The sequence below is a fragment of the Cyprinus carpio genome, chromosome A17 (assembly GCF_018340385.1).
Source record: "Cyprinus carpio isolate SPL01 chromosome A17, ASM1834038v1, whole genome shotgun sequence".
Classification (NCBI taxonomy): domain Eukaryota; kingdom Metazoa; phylum Chordata; class Actinopteri; order Cypriniformes; family Cyprinidae; genus Cyprinus; species Cyprinus carpio.
In genome coordinates this window covers 2,078,049-2,097,354 of record NC_056588.1, presented here as the reverse complement: position 1 = coordinate 2,097,354, position 19,306 = coordinate 2,078,049, and the positions used below count along the sequence as shown (strand labels likewise).

At 34.9% G+C, this 19,306-nt stretch overlaps 1 protein-coding gene across 1 annotated transcript in view; it reads right to left on the bottom strand.

Moving 5' to 3' along the window:
- Positions 1–19,306, bottom strand: part of LOC109081836 (kelch-like protein 29) — an 83,761-nt gene that overhangs the window by 44,659 nt on the left and 19,796 nt on the right. The window contains exons 3-5 of the mRNA XM_042773494.1: positions 16,811–17,143; positions 4,982–5,144; positions 3,426–3,905 (exon numbers count right to left, since the gene is read on the bottom strand). Coding sequence (XP_042629428.1) covers positions 3,426–3,905; positions 4,982–5,144; positions 16,811–17,086 — 919 coding nt within the window. The 5' untranslated portion in view covers positions 17,087–17,143. The remainder of the gene's footprint in view (positions 1–3,425; positions 3,906–4,981; positions 5,145–16,810; positions 17,144–19,306) is intronic.

Sequence of the window (19,306 nt, the reverse complement as noted above, 5' to 3'; positions counted from 1 at the left end):
TAAAAAAAGGGAAAAATAAAAAGAAGTTATTTACGTTAAATTTTTTTCAAATAAATGCTGTTATTTTGAACTTTCTATTCATGAAATAATAATAAAAAAAAGTTACAAATTGACAAAAAATAAATTCATGCTTCATAAATGTTAAAAAAAAATATTACGCAAAGTTTTTTCAAAAGTGATAATAATCAGAAGTTTTTCTTGAGCAGCAAATCAGCATATTAGAATGATTTCTGAAGGATCATGTTAAACACAAGAAAAAATTACATATTAAGAAAATACAGCTTTAATCACGGGAATAAATACCATTTTACAATGTATTCCCATAGAAAACAGTCATTTTAAATGGTAATAATATTTCAAAATATTACTGTTTTTATGGTATTTTTGATACAATAAATACAGCCTTAGTGAGCAGAAGAGACTTCTTTAAAACCATGAAAACAAATCTGACCGACCTCAAACTTTTGAACACTAGTGTACCTTGCTTTCTGCTGTCTATTTCCTATATAGGCTGCATTCTAAATGAAACGGACCCTCATAAATTCAGAACACTTTACGGAGGCCATTAAATACTAATTGGACTAAACTTATTCTTCAAAGATGTTCAGCACTAAATGAATAGAAAGTACATTTGTAAAACATTTCTCTTGCTTCATTCATGGATTTTAATTTTCTCTAAAGGAAAGTGTCTTAAAAGGCATAATTATGCTGCCTACCTTGTGTCTGAATTGCACCTTAAATACTAAGAAGCTTACTAGGCTTTTATGAAGTTTTCCTCTTCCAGGATGGTTTTTACCATAAATCTTTTCAAATACATTCATAGGTTTATTATCCATGCAATGCACTGCAAAATATTCAATATGCATAAACATAAACAGGATTAACATTACATAAATAACCAATGTCATCAGTATGAAGCAATTTTCATGCTCTCACGTCTATGAACATACATACACCTTTCAACCTCAATATTTCACGTTAGATTTCATTAGTTATAAATACAAAAACACACAAGAAAGCAATGCATGTGTAATTCAAATATAGTATGTGGGGAAATAGAGAGATACTATGCATCTGGCTTTTCATTTTAAGGAACAATTCAACTCTGTGGTGCACTGCATTGTGTGTTGAAGTTTAATTCCAAACGTTACATCACTAACTCTAAATAGAAACAATAATAGCGAAGCTTGACCTGGCAAAGACTGCTAAAAATCAATGCACCTAATCTAAGCCAAGGCACTAATCAGAGTTCCTGCAGCAGGATGAGTCAGATTGTGATGGACGTCTCTCCTGTTCTCGGAGGATCAGATCAAGCTGCGTGGAGCAGCTCTTACTGTTTAGAGAGATGCTTTAGTTTTAAAGAGAAAATAAGCAAGGCTTCACTTCTTCAGACATTCAGTGGACAGAAAAATCGATAATGATTTTTCAATTTTCCAACTGAAAAAGTCCAATAGCACCAACATTATCAGTTTGAGCTTTATTCCACACAGTGTTCTGGAACTCAAACAGCAGAGCGCCAAGGTCATCGGATTGATTCCCATTAAATGCATATACCGATAAAAAGTATACATTGAATACAAAGCAATTTACTTTGAATAAAAGCATCTGCCAAATGAATGCATGTGATGCACTAACCCAAGAATCCCATTCAATAACACATTATCCTTATAGATCAGTTCTGGCCAAATCTTTCAAATCTACATTTTCAATTGACATATATGTGCACCAGTCCATCCCTACAGCTGCATATCTCCTTCAGACGCCATTAGTTTGCATTCAGTTCCTCCTGCATTGTATCAGATTACTTGCTTTCTCAAATGCACTTTGGAAAGTCTCAACCCATGTCTGAAGAACGGCCGAAACTCAGCATAAATTTATGCATCTTTCCATTTCGCAGTGCTGCTCAAATGCCGGGGTCTGCATCATTTCTCATATCTTCTAGTTTCAATAATCCGTCTGGTGGCATCAGGTGTCCTTGAAAACATCCACCATTTTCACAGTAAAATTTATTTTTTGCAGTTAAATTATAAAACTTTATTAGAGTATGTTGGAGTTATTATTTGAGTTTCTACTTAAAAAAAATCATGTTTAATCCAATGTGTTAATAGCCATTTCTTTGTAATTATTTGTGACATTTTCTAGCAATTCTTGAGTGAAAATTGCTTTAATATAAATCCTACACCATTTTTTTTAGTTAATCAAACTCTTTTCTATGACTCTTTTCAAAAAAAAAAAAAAAAAAAAAAAAAAAAAAAAAACTTTTTCTGATGCTATTTTCTCAAAATTGTGACTTAAATCCACTAACGTCAACCCTACACCAGTTTTTTAGGTTATCCGAACACCTTTCTACATGCAAAGGCCAGATTTTCTGACGCAACTCTAGCTTAAAGTTCTTTAGCCTTCCTAAAATCTTCAAAGCAAACTCACATTCAGGTCTAATTCTAGTACGAAACACCACCTTTTCACAAACCATTTTACCATTTTGCCATTTCTGTTGACATGAAATAATACTCCCTACTGTCCAGTTCTTATTAATCTGTAAATTTCAGCAGAAACTGCCAATATTCAATGAACAAAGTCTTTGGCATCTGATGTCCCATCCTCCCTAGAAGCAATTACAAGCAGATAAATGGGCAGCAAACTCGTCTCATGTCCTCTTCTCTTCAAAAGATTAATACCTCACGCGATTCAACATGACATTCAATACAGGGAGAAAGAAAAATAGATTTCTGCCTGTAGCTGGTTAGAAAATCAAGGTGATTTGAGAGCTTTAGGGCACAATATCACACAATAACTATATACTGGTTTCTTTTGAATAATCTTATTCCATTTTTATATGAAATAATATAAAGAACGTGAGTCCAAAAAAAAAAAAACAGAAGGAGAAAAGTTGAGATTTACTCGAGTTACATCAAACGGCACAAGTTTATTTCCCCTAATAAATCATTAGCTATGGTACATTAAACTTGCCTGTCCCAACTGTGTTGATATATGAACTGAAATTCATTTACACTATATTTACATAAGGTTTCCATTTATATGGAAATTATTTCTGCCATTTCAGACCCACCAACAATTTTGTAGAAGCATCCACTTGCCCGTAAATCTATCTGATCTTCTGCAGTAGTTCCTGGATGCTGGCGAATATCAGAGAAGCTAATTCATAAAATCATTAGGAACTTCTGCTGGTTGGGTAGGAAAGAAAAACAAAAGGAAAAGAAAGGCAATCCACCCCGACTCGTCTCGTCTTGTGGGTGTTGATGAATGGGGGGGTTTATTGAAAGTGAAAGGCAGGGAAGTAATAAATATATTCAAGATCATCAAGTTGTGCAGGTCAAAGATAGCGAGCGATTCTTTCGGAGACTAGAGGAGCGCGACAAAACATTATAATGTCCAGGAAAACTTGTGGCTGAAATATAATTTACCTTTGGGATGCCAGGGGTCTGTGAATTCGTATTTCCCCAATCCGACCGTTCTCAGCATCTGCAGGCTGTTGTTGGCGGTTTCCTGCTGGCCGTTCGTCAGCGGCCCGTTGTTGGGCAGCGGCGAGGAGCTCATGGTGGCAGATTGCACCATGGGATGCGTAAAGTGGCCGTTGCCAACCACCGTGTGGACGGGATGGGCGACCTGGCAGACGCTGGGCATTGGAGGCAGGCCGCCGACGGTGAGGGATTGGCTCTGGACGTTGAGGACCATGTTGGTCATTGGCTGTGAAGGCTGCTGGGGGAGTTGGTAGTGTGTGGGTAATTGTGGATGGGGGGTTTGGAGCACCGGGGTCACACCAATGATGGGTGCTTGGATGGCCGTGACCTGACTGTAAGCTGGCGCCTGCGGCAGAGCAAATGTGTGTGCCAAGAGTCCAGCCTGGCTGACGGTGGCAGCGACTTGAGGAGGCCATAGAGGAGCTGCAGAGAGAGAAACAACATCTATGTGAAGTAGATGCATGTGATATGACAATATTAGATTGTGAACTATTTAAATGTCTCCAAGGTCTGCCTTTACAGAGGGATCATTATTATCATGCATCAATGCACATTTTACCTAATGTTTTTAAAATTATTGTGTTTGACTATCATCTATATCACTGTTTCATTCACATGTTATTGCAGTTTATTATTTGCATGCGTTTGCAGGTAAATAGGGTAAAGAATTTAACCAATCATAGATCACAACACCAAACCAACCCAGTTGATTGATTATAATAATAACAAGAAAAAAAAAAATAATACAACAATTTTTAAAAAATACATTTAAATATGCATTATGCAATTACGTATGCATTAATATTTTTTACGAAATTAATCTAAACATAGGATAAAGCCAGATTCTAAATTCTTGTTTCATTATGTTGGCATATGGATGGATGGATGGATAGATGGATGGAATTAACACTTAAAAGTGTATATTGGATGTTTTCTATCCACTTCTATTCTATGTCTGAAACATGTTTTTGAAAAGCCAAAAGCCCAAAACTGACCAATGCATAATTTTTTTTTTCTTTCTTATCCTTTATTTGTCTTATTTTTTGTAATTTAAATCTTTGTTTATATTTTAAGAACAGATAACATTTTTAGTTATAAATATTTCAATAACAAAGATAAACAATGAAGTAAAATGAAATAAAATTAACCTGAAATAAGGTTACCCCTACATGGGCTGTTACTCGTTATTCTTTTGTGTTTTGTTATCTTGGAAGGCTATATTTTTAAACAGGGAAGTTAGTTTGGCTGTACTGCTCAGTAACTTGCAAAATTGTTTTGAAAAACCAACACGAAAAAGAATCGTGATAAGATTGTGGATTGTGTTCCTGCCTCAAAAAAAAAAAAAAAAAAAAAAAAAATCAATATGCTATGATATTGTTCCCATAGTCCATGCCTAATTTGAAGCCACTTCAAGCAATCCATCAATCCATGCATGCATGAAAAGATAACGAACAAGAGGTGTTATCGCAGCGCTGCTGGCTTTGCTTTCAGCTCTTTACCTGCGATATCTTTCTCCCTCATCTGTTTTGCGGGCGGCCGCTGGGTCCAGAGACCTGTTTTGTCCCAGGGCGTGGACTGGTTAATGGGTGTTTGTCCCCAGCGGACGCTATTAGCCAGGACCTGGCCAGGAGTCTGCGTGCCTGCCGCTGGGTGCCCAGAGACCTGTTTCAACAAGAGGAACATCTCAAGTAAACAGACCAGCCTTTAATTACCATCTACGCTTCCAATTACAGCCCATTTGCCAGACACTGGTACATCATTCCGCTTTGTTAATATTCCATTCCATTCGCTCTTTTAATTACGCCGCCGTTCTAGATTAGAGCCATCAATAATGCAGGAAAATCCAAGGTCGGCCCCCAGCAATTTGACTGGGTGCAAGAAAGTGAGATCTATATAGAGAACATTTTACTAATTAATTCTTATCTGTCTCTCATTGACTGTAAATCAAAGGGCAGGAAAGAAGTTTTGCGGGATCGAGGGGGACTTTTAATCACTTCGCTGAAAATAGGAACTATAATCGAATGGAAGTGGACATGCAAAACTCCTACTAGCTCCAACATCCACAATATCTCATTTTTCTTAAACCTATTTACATGCACTCGATCTACAGTATGATGCTCAACTCAAAGCAATGACTTTGTTGACCACAAACATTAACAATGATTAGTCTCCATGCCATTATTTAATTAATAATTAAATTATTATTAATTATTTAATGCAAAAAAATTAATTAGAAAACAGACGCTCAAGATTCAAGAAGCTAGCTGGCCAAATATCAGCAGATAAATTAGTTCATTAATACATTTTCTGAATGTAATCTTGCTTGCAATAATGAAATGAATAATACGATTTTATTAAAGATCCCATTAAACAGTTGGACGAATACAATTTATCAAAGCAAGAATTTGGAGCAAAGCACAGACAATCTGTCACAGACAAGAATGCATCGCAAAAACAAATGTTGGTAGTACATATAAAATGATATAAATATATACAGTAGTCAACATTTGAAGTGGATCAAAACCTTTCATCAAAGTTGTCCTAAAACATTAAAACACAAACAGGATAACTTAGTTCTTAGGACAACTTTGTCAAACTTTTTTGATCCACTTCAAATGTTGACTACTGTATACACAAAGCAAGAAGTGTTTAATAATTGTAAATATTTACTCTTTTATAGATTTTAATAAATACAGGTCAGAATAAGTATGTTGTTTTATTTTTACAAACATATATGTTATGCTGAATGAGAATGGAACACTAATTCACCCGTATGCTGACATTTTATTTCCAAAAAAATATTTTAAACATTAGATATTTTAATTACATTTAATATGCTTTCTGTGTATACAAAATAACGTTTGTAAATTATATTCAATGCTGTCACCAAAATGGGCATCTCGTATGTCAGTGCAATTAAAAAATGACTGTTCTGCACAATATTTTTGTGTGCCATAGACAGCAATAAAGCTGTTTGGTTTTTTTGTTGTTTTTTTGGAACAAAGCCTTTAATTCATATCCATCTTATGTGTCTGCAAAAGATGGATCTTATTATGCCACTGTCAGAACTCGCTGTTCCATAAGCAAGTCGAAGAAGAGAAAAATAAGTAGCTGAAAACATAAGTCCTAAACGTCTTCTTGATTTTATGCTACTTTTATTTCATATGCATTTCAAAACTGTGAATAAAAAGAAGAAAACATGAAAAGATCCCTCTTTAGCATCAAGTGTGGGCGGTGGGTTCGTCAATGCGTTTTTCATTGCCAAGTCTGGAAAAAAAAATAAAAATTCTTTAAATGCGAAAAAAAATGAATTTAGGCATTCCATCTACATTTCTCATCCCGGTGTGCCGTTGCTAAAATGTTTTAAATTTCATCTGAAGTTCACCTAACAAATTGAGCAAAATCACTTCAAAATGTAAACGGTCATAAAGAGCACAAATACAAGCCTTTAACATACTTCACATGTCTGACAGTGCAAAGATACAGTTTGTCCGTTGCAGTTGCACATTTTTGGTTTTAATTTGACCTTCTGTTTAGCCAGCATTTATTCAACGGCATTTTAAAAAACAATTATAATGAAGAAAATATATTAATAAACATGCAAGGAATGTTATATTAAACTGTTATGAAAGACAGGCGGTCCAATTCTGTGGAATTCAGTGCTGGTCTGAGTTTCACCTATCATCTGAATACAATTCAAGGGTAAGTCATTGCTAAGAAGCAAATAAAGAGCCTCACACACTCAAAGGGTTTGCAGGACAAATGGCATGAGATGAAAGAACAAAGAAAGAAGAAAAGGTCCGCAGACCGCTCTAACATGCAAAGAATACTTATTTATTAACGGCCACATGCTGCAGTGTTAATATATTGGGACTGAAGTATTCTTTGTAAGCTACAGGACTGGGCAGGACCTTGTCTAGCTTCATACTGTATGAACACCATTAAAAATGATTCAAACATGTGGAAAGAGCAGAAATCTGAAACTTTCCTACCGCCTGCTTCACCTCAGAATAGAGATGCATGTTCATATCGCTGACAGGTGGGCGAGCAGTAATGAAATTCACCTGCATTCACTAAAACTTGTCAAAAGTTGTATCTGGAATTTTCCATGTGAGAACGCTGAATAAATATAACATCATGGAGCTGAAATATGTCAAGTCTATTTTCTGCTTACATTTGGACAGCACTGTTGACTCTCATGACGAGTCAGAGTGACGAGAGGAAAACTGGAGCATTTGATACAAATAAAATAAAATAAAAATATATAAAATAAAATATAAAAATAAATAAATAAATATAAATAATAAGTCAATTTTGGGGGAACATCAGCCCTCTTCAGTTCAAATTAAATTAAATCAAATCCAAAACATTACAAAAATAACAACAATACAATCAAGTCAATTTTGGGGGAACATCAGCCCTCTTCAGTTCAAATTAAATTAAATGTAATGAACGAATACTTCAGAAATATTAACATTATTTTTAAACCAATTCTGGTGGAAAATCAGCAATTTGTAATTGAAATAAATACAATTCTTTTGAAACTGTTTTTTTTTTTTTAATTTTGTTCCCAAAAAATTAAAAAGAATATTTTTAGTTTAAATAAATGCATAAATACTTTACAAAATGACTTTTTAGCCAATTTTGTTCCCAAAAAATTTAAAAGAATATTAAAATATTATATTAATATTAATTAAAATAGTTGATTTTTTAATTAACACTGTTTATTTAAAATATATTTTCCCTATTGATTTCGGGGTGATGTACGGACATCGTTTTTGAGATAAATCCATAAATCCACCTAAAGCCAGTTTGTGTTTATAAACTGTTTGTATTATCTGCAGTGACACACACAAAGATTTATCCCCTTTATGGTATTATGGCTTATGCTTATTGACTGAGCACTATGAGGAAGACAGCAGAAAATTAAAGCACATCATTTACCTTCTAATAAGACTGACAGGACCCCCAGCGGGCCGGTTTCAGGGTTACAAGACTCTTCAACGTCAAATGAGAGTCTATTGTGTGAGCAGCTGACTGTATGCAATCCCTTACATGTTAACCCCAAAATGACACATTTGACCCACTTCACCAGTCACTGAAGATGTGTTCAACAGCCAGCGGCTATTCGGGTCTGAAGCCGGCCCTGTGAGAAAGAGCAAGCATCTAGAGCTGTGGACAAAACTTTACCTGCGGAACAATAAAACCGCCATTTCCAATTATAATTTCCCTCGTGTGCAACGTCAAAAACCTGTGGTGTAACACACACCTCTCAGCAATTTAAATGTGGACAACACGGCGCTCATGTCATGATTATGTACGAATATTAGCTGGAGTCCAGAAACAGCTTTTCCGCTCTGTCCCCAGGCAAGAGCCACACGTTTAGACTTCCCGGGAAGTAGGTGCTTCGTTTGCTGAAAGTGACCTGCTGGAGTTTTCAAAGTACACCAGGAGAGCGAGTGGAATTATGATTCACATACACTCATCTGCAGCCATCCTGTGTGCATTCAAACGCACTTTCCATGTGCCTGCAGGCACAGCCAAATGGCAAATATGACACTTCTAAGTTCATTTCAGCGGATTTACTAAAATACTTCCATTTCTGGATTGGTTTATGCATGAAAAGCATCCTTGAAGAAACGCTATGCATGCTGCATCTCGCTTTCAATGTCAGAAGTTCAGAGTCCATGATCAGGATAAAACCAGATGCACAAAATAAAACTATTTCAGTTTCTTGCAAATATTGACAGCACTAGTGTAAAGCGGCTGTACATGTACTGTAACCTATTTTCCACAAACTCATAAGCAGACACTTTCTATGAAATCTGTTACAGTAAATATTCATATCCTATCATTCAAAAGTTTGAGATTCAAGTTTTTTATTATTATTTTTATTTATCAAGAATTTACTAAATTGATCAAACATGACGGTAAAGACCTTTATAATGTTCTTTAAAAAAAAGCTTTACTTCAAATAAACACTGTTCTTTTGAACTTTCTATTCACCCAATAATTCAGCAAAATAAAATGTATCACTTTTTCCACAAAAATATGAAGCAGCACAACGGTTTTCAACATTGATGATAATCAGAAATGTTTCTTGAGCAGCAAATTAGCATATTAAAATGACTAAAAAAAAACATTTTACACTCAAAACTTTAAAAAATATACATAAAATTCAGCTTTTAAAATATATACAAAACATAAAACAGCATTCACTTTAAATATTGTATGTGTAAGTTATATATAATGTAATTGTAATGTAAAAAAAAAAACAGAACAGGTCAACTGCTTTTTTAATTAAAAAAACAACAACAACAACAACAACAAAACAATCTTACAGACCCTAAACTTTTGAATAAAATAAAATAAAATCTATTTTTATATAAAGCAAATTATACTTTACATAAATCAAAAACAGGGCATGACTTGGTTTGATATTTATCCTTTGAGAATGAACTGTATTGTACAAAAATGGATGTTACAAAGCAAAACACAGCCAGGAAATTGTAAGGAAAGGTTGAAAACAGAGCTGTGCGACTGTGACGAGTGGGGCGGGGCCGAGAGCCGTGGGAACAGAGCGAGGCCGGTGGAGTGATTGGGAAATGAGCGACACCTGCTCCACTCACTGGTCTCGAGTCCCACGGAGGAGATCGGAGGGATATAAAAGAGGAGCGACGACAGTGAAGGACGAGAGAGGACCAGGCCTGGGTTTTATTTTGTGTTTGGTTTTTGTTTGTGCCCGGCAGTCGCCCGTGAGGGGCTGTCGCGCTATTTTATGTTTATTTGGTCATTAAAGTTTTATTGGAGTGTTTGCCGGTTCCCGCCTCCTTCTTCCAGTGACTATGGAGTTTTTATATTGTTACGGCGACGTTTTTAGATGATGCAGATGATACAGACGTCTCTTCAGAGCGAGGTCTCTTTAAATGGCACGTGTTCGTTACTGTACGAGGGCCTGTCAAACAACGACGGCATGCTTCTGCTCATCCTCCATCCGGCGGCGTGTGCGCAGGATCACAGCTCGCAGCCAAATAAGCCGTCTCCATTCAAGCGGATGGCTGTCCTCCACCATCCTAATCCACCAGGCGTTGGGCAGCTTCGCTCTCCGCCTCTCACAAAGCCAAATACAGCATCCAAACTGTCATGCTCTTATTTGCTATCCCCATCTCTGCTGTCAACACAGAAGCCTCTTCCTCACCCGGCAGAAGCGCTTGCTCCCGCGCCGCCAGCAACCGATGATCCATCATTTGTCAGGACCGTGGCTTTGTGAAGTAAGTTTGCGATTCCTTAAGGCTTGCGGCGTCTTTAAAAACATCCTCAGAGATGGGAATCTGCGGTGGTCTCCCGCTGATGGGAACCGAGGCGAGCTTTAATAAGAAAGAAGCGTCCCAAGTGCCATGTCTTGCTCTTGTTGATGGTTCAAAGACAGAGCTCTTGGCCTTCAGTTTGTGCCTTTGGCCGCTAAAGCTTCAGGAGGGAGCGGCTTTACCTCGAGGTGAATTCTGTGCGCGCGCGGCTGCAGATGATTTTCAACAGCAAGGAGACGCGGCTCTTCAAAGGGTCACGGCCCTCCAGACTTGCGAGGGACACTGCTATATCAGTGAATGACAGGCAGAAATACACTGGTCTCAAAGTCAACGACCCTGTTCTCTGATGTCTGGCTTCATCCAAAAAACAGAAAAAGCCCCTGAAATCAATTCAGCCGAACTGAATCTTTTGAATTAAAGCAGCAAACCAAGGGCAAAATTGGTCATTATACATATAAGAAATACATTTCTGTTGAGGGAATCCCTGTTCATCAGTGTTTATTTTTACCTATACAAGCCAAATTGAGGAAAAAAATCAAATGCTCCAAACAAACGAGGTGTGAAAATGACCTAAAACAGCAACATACAAAGAAAAAAAGTCAGTTTATTTAGCTATATTAACTATTGCTATAGCTATATATTGAAGCTATATACTTAATTGCATTATATATGTATGATATAGATGTATATATATATATATATATATATATATATATATATATATATATATATATATATATATATATATATATATATATATATATATATATGAACTCTTGAAGCTAGACTATATAAATGGAATATATACATTATGTATGCATAGATGTATGTGTATATATATATATACACACACACTGTATATACACTCCAAGTCATAATAGACAGATGTCAACATATTAATATCCCTAAAAAAAATAACCTTTAGTACAACCTAGACAAAGTTAAAACGATTTGAATGTTTGTTTTTTGAGCAATTTTGTTTAATTCTGTGCAATAAAAGCTAGGTTTGGTGTGACTTGATGTCTATTGTAAAATCTGGATCCTGAAGCAAAACCAGTTGAGAATCACTAGTCGAATTTACTAAGGCCTTCCAAATAGCTTTCATGTCTACAGTAATCAGAGAATAAATGGGGATTATTAGTCAAATTAATCATGCAATTACGCTGCTGGACTAATGAAACTCCTCTGACTGTTGAATCTGCCCAAATGGAGCAGAATTATGCCAACTTATGAGTTGTTTACAGCAGCGTGGCAGACCCCTTGTAATTATCTGTAATATGAATATAAAGTGGTGCAATACAAAAGCATGATGAGCAATTCAAACGATCGCATAACGATGAGAAAGTATTCCTTTGCAGGCTCTTCATTTTCTTGTCTGCTCTCGGTGAACGACTGCAGAGTTCAAGAGTCCTGCGTGTTTTGGCATGTTCTGACCGGCCGCTTTGCATAACGCAGTTTCACTAAATCTAAATGAAAGAGCTCTTAGCTGACAAAATGAAACCTTCAGCTGTCGGAGCTGTTGAAAGGGGTCACGGTACAGATAGCGGCTGAAATACTCAATCAGCTTTCAGGGCGTCTTGAGAGCCGTCCAGAAACACAAGACAGCCATGATTAGGGGAAGAAATTAAACGGGAGCAGCGTATAAAAGTGTGTTTGAAATGATGGTGGGAAAGGCACTCGCACGCTCACGTTCCCGCTGTAACTCTACATCTGCTGGGAAACTCAAGTGACATTCAGCATTCACGACAGAACAAGCTACAGACTGTAGAAATACACAGTTCATATTGTTGACGGTTCACATCACAGTTCATTTTTTTGTCTACATGAACCAAACTGAGAAAACTGATCAGGGTCCAAATCAAATACTCCAAATGAACAAGCTGTGAAAATGGCTTAAAATAAAGATGCATAATTATTACAATGTCTTTACAAAATAATATATTTTGTTAGATGTTGCCGTTCATTACAATTTCCATATCGGTCAGAAAAATTAGTAACCGTGTTAGAACAGATACCCTCGGTGAAATAAATGACATCAATAAAAATAGATTTTTTTATTTTTTTTTTTTATTTACATGATTATTTAGTTTTATTGATGACAATTAGTTGGTATACGGTATTTATTATAAATGCCGATAGTATAATGACCGTAACCATATCTTCATCATCATTTAAAATAAATAAATAAATAAATACATAATCTAATTAAATACAAAAACAATTGAAAATAAATAGAAAATAATAATAATAATAATATTTTCTCATACAGCGACTTGTTTTAAAAGATTTAAATAAATAAAAAAAATACTTCTTTGATTATAACAAAAACATTATAGTCTGATAAACAGTGACTTATTTAAAAAGATACAGCTCTATTAAATAGCGTTAGTAATATTCATTTACATGAATAAATGTATATTTTTTCAAGTTTACTGATGATAATTAGTTTCCTAATGTTGCATTAATAGCGTCACCATATTTGAGATCCTCACTGTTTTTAAAATAAATAAAAACAAATACAATTATTAATTAAATAAACAAATATCTAATTAAATAAGTAAACAAATAAACAATAAGTAAATAAAGCTTTTTAGTTATATTTAATTACATGAAAAAAAAAAAATATATATAAATTGTGTTCACCATATTTGTTCTTTAAAAAATAAAAGTGAAAAGTAATAAGTAATAAATAAATAAATAAATGAAATTATTAAGTAAATAAATAAATGTTTCTTTGATTATAACAATAAATTGTACTGTCTGATAAAGTTACTTTAAAAAGATACTGCTCCATATAAATGATATTGTCTGATAAACAGTGACTTATTTAAAAAGCTACTGCTTTATTAAATGCCTTTATTAGTAGCTTGTAGCATAACTACTTTAAAAGAAAAGCCAGACTGTAGTTGAACTTTTTATCCACTTGTATTGTAATTAGCACGTAGCAAAGTTTCAAAAGTAGCTTCACCAACACGTTTGCATTTTAATGAGTCTGAATGTGACAAATTGAGCCTTTTGAGTCATTTGACAGCATTTATATCGGCCTCACAAGAGCTGCGACTCTTTTCACAGGATCAAGACGAAAAGGCCACAAAGCCGATCTTCTCAGCGAGATTCGTAACTTAATATGCAAGCAAATTACTTTAGCACACACTCAATTATTGGCCGCTCACGCCACCGCTGAACTCCCGCAATACAATCACAGGATGAGTGAAGCCAATACACCCATACTTTAAATAATAACATGTTGACACAAAGAAGCCTTGGTATGTGGAATAAAAGATGCAGAAGCATATTGCTTTTGACCCCAGACTTCTCCCAGCGTAGACGTCTGTAAATCTAAGATTGCTTTATTCTTCCCCCGCCCCGCTCCGGCCCGTCTGCAATATGAAAGCAGGTTGCGGGAGTTTCTTCTTGACACAGATCAATAAGCAGCCCCGCTCTTCCTTATCAGAGATGGCTTGTAGAGATTCGCTGGTGGGGGCGGCCGCAGGGCTTTCATGATGGATGACAGAAAAATTGACCCCAAGATCCAACACTGCACAAGCTTTAATCTCTTTCTTTCGCCGCAAGCGGAGACAACAAACACATGTGGCACATAATGACGCCGCAATGCTCTCCAACTTGATGTGACCATCAACAGTTGTGTTTGAAGTGGTCCATCCATGCACAAGGACAAACAATGCTAAATTCAACAACACAAATATAAATAGATACTAACTAAATCAATAAAAAAGTAAAAAAAAAATCAAATATAGTTAATAGAATATAGCTATGCAAATATAGTATATGTACCCTTAATAAACCATTAACAAATCTACACAAAAGTAAAATAAATAAAAAAACGACAACAAAAAACATTAAAATATTAAAATATAAACTGAAAAAAAAATAAAAAAAAAAAATATATAATTAATAATAGCATTAAAAAACAATATAAATATATATAATAATAATAATAATAATAATAATCAAACAGAAATATTACACAGAAATATATCAGATTAGAAGCAAAATGGGTTTCAAAAAGCATTTTATGCAGACTCCAAAGCAGGGTTATTACAGTTAACAAACTAAATTGAAATAAAACAAATAAAACTGAATAAAATTAATTAATAAATTAATAAAAGAATTCCGCAAAGTTTAACTGAAATAAAACAAAATAATACATTATTATTAAATATTTTTAAGGCAAGGCAAAATTTCTCACTTTTATATTGTGTAATGTGATGTATTAACCCTTAAAGATCTAGAACATTTTTGGGGCCCCTGACACACCTGCACTTGTCTTTGTTTTTCAGACCTATTCTAGCAGTCAGCATCAAGTGCCATATATCTTTTTTACTGTGTACTCAAACAGAAACTCCTAAAGTTTAGATATTTCCCAAGTTTCCTTTTGTTTTCTCTAAGAATTAATTAAATTACAGAATTTTAAGAAAAACACAAGCAACAATTGGGTGTTTTTTACTGTTTACTCAAACAGAAACTCCTAAAGTTTAGATATTTTTCTTTAGAAAGTTGTACCTGGGTGTTTTACACTTCCAAATAAAATGTTGTTTACATACAACATTCCCCAAGCAAGTTATATCCATTTATTACAATATTGTTATCAGCACTTTTAAGTGAAAAACAGGCCTATTTTGTTTACTAACAACAGAGATGTGTCCAAAACCGTTTAAGGAGTAAAGAAAATGGAAAGAGTTTTATATAATAACAAAAACAAAACATATTTTCAATCTGAGTATGAACAATAAACACAAACTGCAGCATGTAGTAAAAACCGACTGCACAAATTGTCTTCTGCAACAATACAAAGAGTGCAAATGATTCACAAACTACACACAAAATGAGTGAGAAATATTCAGAGTGCAACAGAAAAAATAATGCAAACTATCTTTATTAACTATATAAGAATTATTTACTTAATATACATAATGTACATAATATAAATGGATCGATCTGCTGGCTGTAATCTGCGTCAGAATTGATTTTACCGGGACATTGCCCAGCGACTGGAAGACATAAATTCCAGTGCTATATCAGACATCTACCACTGTTTCATCCTTGTTTTTGGTTTGTTTTATGTGAAAGAACACCGTCGTGTGTTTTTTTCAGAGAGTTTTCTCATGCAAATGTATTATTTTGTGTTTGTATTCATGCACACACAACAGACTTTACTTTCACTTTGTGTTCGTTCATATTTCCAAAGAAATATGTTAATTAGTAGTTCAAAAGACCAAAACCTGTTTATTGGTTGAATATGGGACAGTTTGAACCAATCTGGGCACGGGGGTGGAACTAAGCGTCAACAATCGTTTCTGTTTGGCTCAGAGGAACGAAATGCATTGGTTTCTTCTGACGAATCCATGTTGTCAAAATGTGATGACGTAATCACGTACACTACAGTGCCTCTGAATATCCAAATGAGTGAAATAGAATATCAACGAAACGCGGAGAATCTCTGCTTTACGTCACTTTTTAAAGCATTCAGATAGGATTAGCGGCTCAAAAGTTATTAAACATTAAAGAACAACAGTTATTTTTAGACGCGGGCGGCTGTCAGAGTCTTTCAGGGTTAAAATAACTAAACCTGAAATAAAAAAATATTTTAAAAAAAAGTATAAAAACAGACAAAACCAAATTACTTTAACATTTACATTTATACGAAAAAAGAAAAAAATATAAAACTATCAAATCTTTAACTAAAACTAAAACTAATTTGAAATAGCAATAAACACTATAATAGTACCTCAATGTAATAAAATAACACAGCTTCAAAGTCAACATCAAATTTGACTACATTTACTTTAAAATACAACCTGCATGAATCATATACGGACACTTTCATGGGCTGTTTTCTCCCTTTTAGACCTTAGCAGTGTAAATTACCATTGGCTACCACTGAAGTGGGAACATCTCTCAATTGTGTTTCAGAGAAGAAAGAAAATGATACCCGTTTGGAATGACATGAGGGCGAGTAAATGCGTCAGAGCGAGCAGCCACAGGTGTGTTCAGTCCTACCTTAGTCACAGAGGTGGTACAGGTGGAGGTTAATCGCTTGCAGGTCAGCTCGCTATTGGCCGTGCTTGTTGTGACCGGGGTGGGCAGCAGCGAGGGGATGACAGGCAGGGGCAGGAGGCCGGGACGGTTGTTGCCGCTGTTGGGGATGGAGGAGGCAGAGGTGGAGACGCAGCCGTTAACTGTGCCGCCGCAGCTGCTGTTGGAGACGCAGCGCTCCCTCCGCTCCCACACGCTGCGGAAATCCCGCTCGAAGCGCTGATGGTACCGCGACATCATGACAGAACGGAGCGGGAGAACAAGAGACACTTCTGCTCACGTCGAGCTGGAGAAAACCTAACAGAGGAGAACAAACGCCTTTTATTAACATCTCAAAAAAATAATGGTACTTTAGAAACAAACACACAATAAAGATCAATAATATCAAAGATATTATATCAAGATCAAGATATATCAGTAGATGACAGCAGAAATAAACGTGAAAATCCGTCAGTTGCTAATAAGCTAATGTATGAATTAACAGCACGGTTTCCTCTGATATACAAACTCAAACACACAGTGTCTCAATATGAGGACACGAACCCATGAACTTCAACACCAGAGAGTCACTTCACCAGCTTTTCACTGTTTAATATGAGAAAAACTACCATCAGATATAAACGGAAACTTAAACTGAAAGACCTTCTTGACAACCCACCAAAATAAAAGTCTGGTTTAACTTGAAGAAATTATGACAGAAATATATCACTATTGTATACTAAATGTACTTTCTCAAATTACTAACAATATTATAATTATTTTTAAGAATAGCATACAACCTAAATATTTTTTCATCCATGTTTTAATTCATACAGCTCTGTTGTGCGGCATCTTATCTGACCAAAAATAAAAATGCAATGTTTTGTGGTAATTGTTACATTTTCATTTGATTAAATTTTTAAAGATTGATTAAATCGTTGAAGTTTTCTTAATTCATTTCGTTGATGATTTGAGATGATTTGTATTAAATCATAAAACAGAAAACACAGAATTTAGGGAAAATTTACATTTTCATGGGGCCCCACCAACAACTTTTGTTCCTTTTCCCACAAATTACTATTACAGTGGCAGATTATCGATTAATAAAGATTTATTTTCATGCACAATACTATGTTATGACCTCAAAATACTTACCATAGCACATGATTTGTAAACTAATACATTTTGATGTTTGCAGCACATAACCAGCTTCATACATACGGCTTTTCTGACCACTTAAACTTGCTCGATAGCGCACCTGGTACAGCATTGTGTGAAACACAAGTCACAAAAAAAGAGCTCAAACTTTGTGAAAAATGGCATGGTTGATTCAGAAATGGGATTTTATGTCAAACTTTCAAATATTGACATAACTATAGAAACACTTAAACACTTTCAAATAACCCTGAAAACCAATAAAAGCAATACTTGCTTTTCAAGGTTCTATGCTATTTTACTTTGAATCTGCTGTAAAACATGATACAAACAATGCAATATCCTTTTGTAAAAATGTACCCACAAATGTTTTTTCCTTCTCTTATTACACTGGGCTGTTTAATAAACCCACATATGCAATAGAGAAAAAAATAAATGATATTGCTTGGCAATACTGCAGCAAATAGCATGCATTTCTGTTTTTGAGTCATGTATTTCCAATGATTGCTGGTTGGTTGGTGTTTTAACGCCATGCCAGCTTCCTTGGCTTTTCACTGTTGAAAAAATTTAAGAGACCCATTTAAAAACCTATATAAGGTTTATAGGTTTGCTTTAGATTAAAAAAAAAAAATTCAAAAAAAAAAAAAAAAATTCTAAAATGAATTCAGGGTAGACGAGTTTCTTCAAAAGAGTTTGTGGAGTAATACAACTTCCTAAGAGAACTTAAGCCCGCATAATTTAGTAAAATTTGTTTAAGAGATACTGAACGCATTTCCAATGAGTTTGGGCTGCAAAATGGATTGCTATGGATTAATAGATTAATTATCAAATTAGCATCAACTACACTGAAATTAAAGACAATATATTGCCTTCTAAAAGACACTTTTTGCTGCTTTTCTGTACAAATATTGATGCATGTCATTAACTAATGTAATTAATTAATCAATCAGCACATCATATAATTAATCCACTTAAAAGTAGTCAACTGACAGCCCTAATTAAAACATTAAAACATCTCCTGATCTCTTTTTGAATCTGCTGAAATCTATAAGTATTTTAAGATCAAACGTATTACACTTTACGCCTGTATGTTCAAATGCATCAAAAAGCAATAACATCTGTTTATGTGTTTCACAGCTAGATAAATTTCAACACTCGCAGAGATTCAAAGCTCACTGTCACCATGCAAAGACTGTAAATTACCATCCGGATTAAAATTTATGAATAAATGAAATCTCTATCACGTGCTGATGTGTGCTGCTCCACCTCATCTTTAAAATCACACATAATTGAAAATTAAACAGCTTTAATGTTAAACTAGATAAA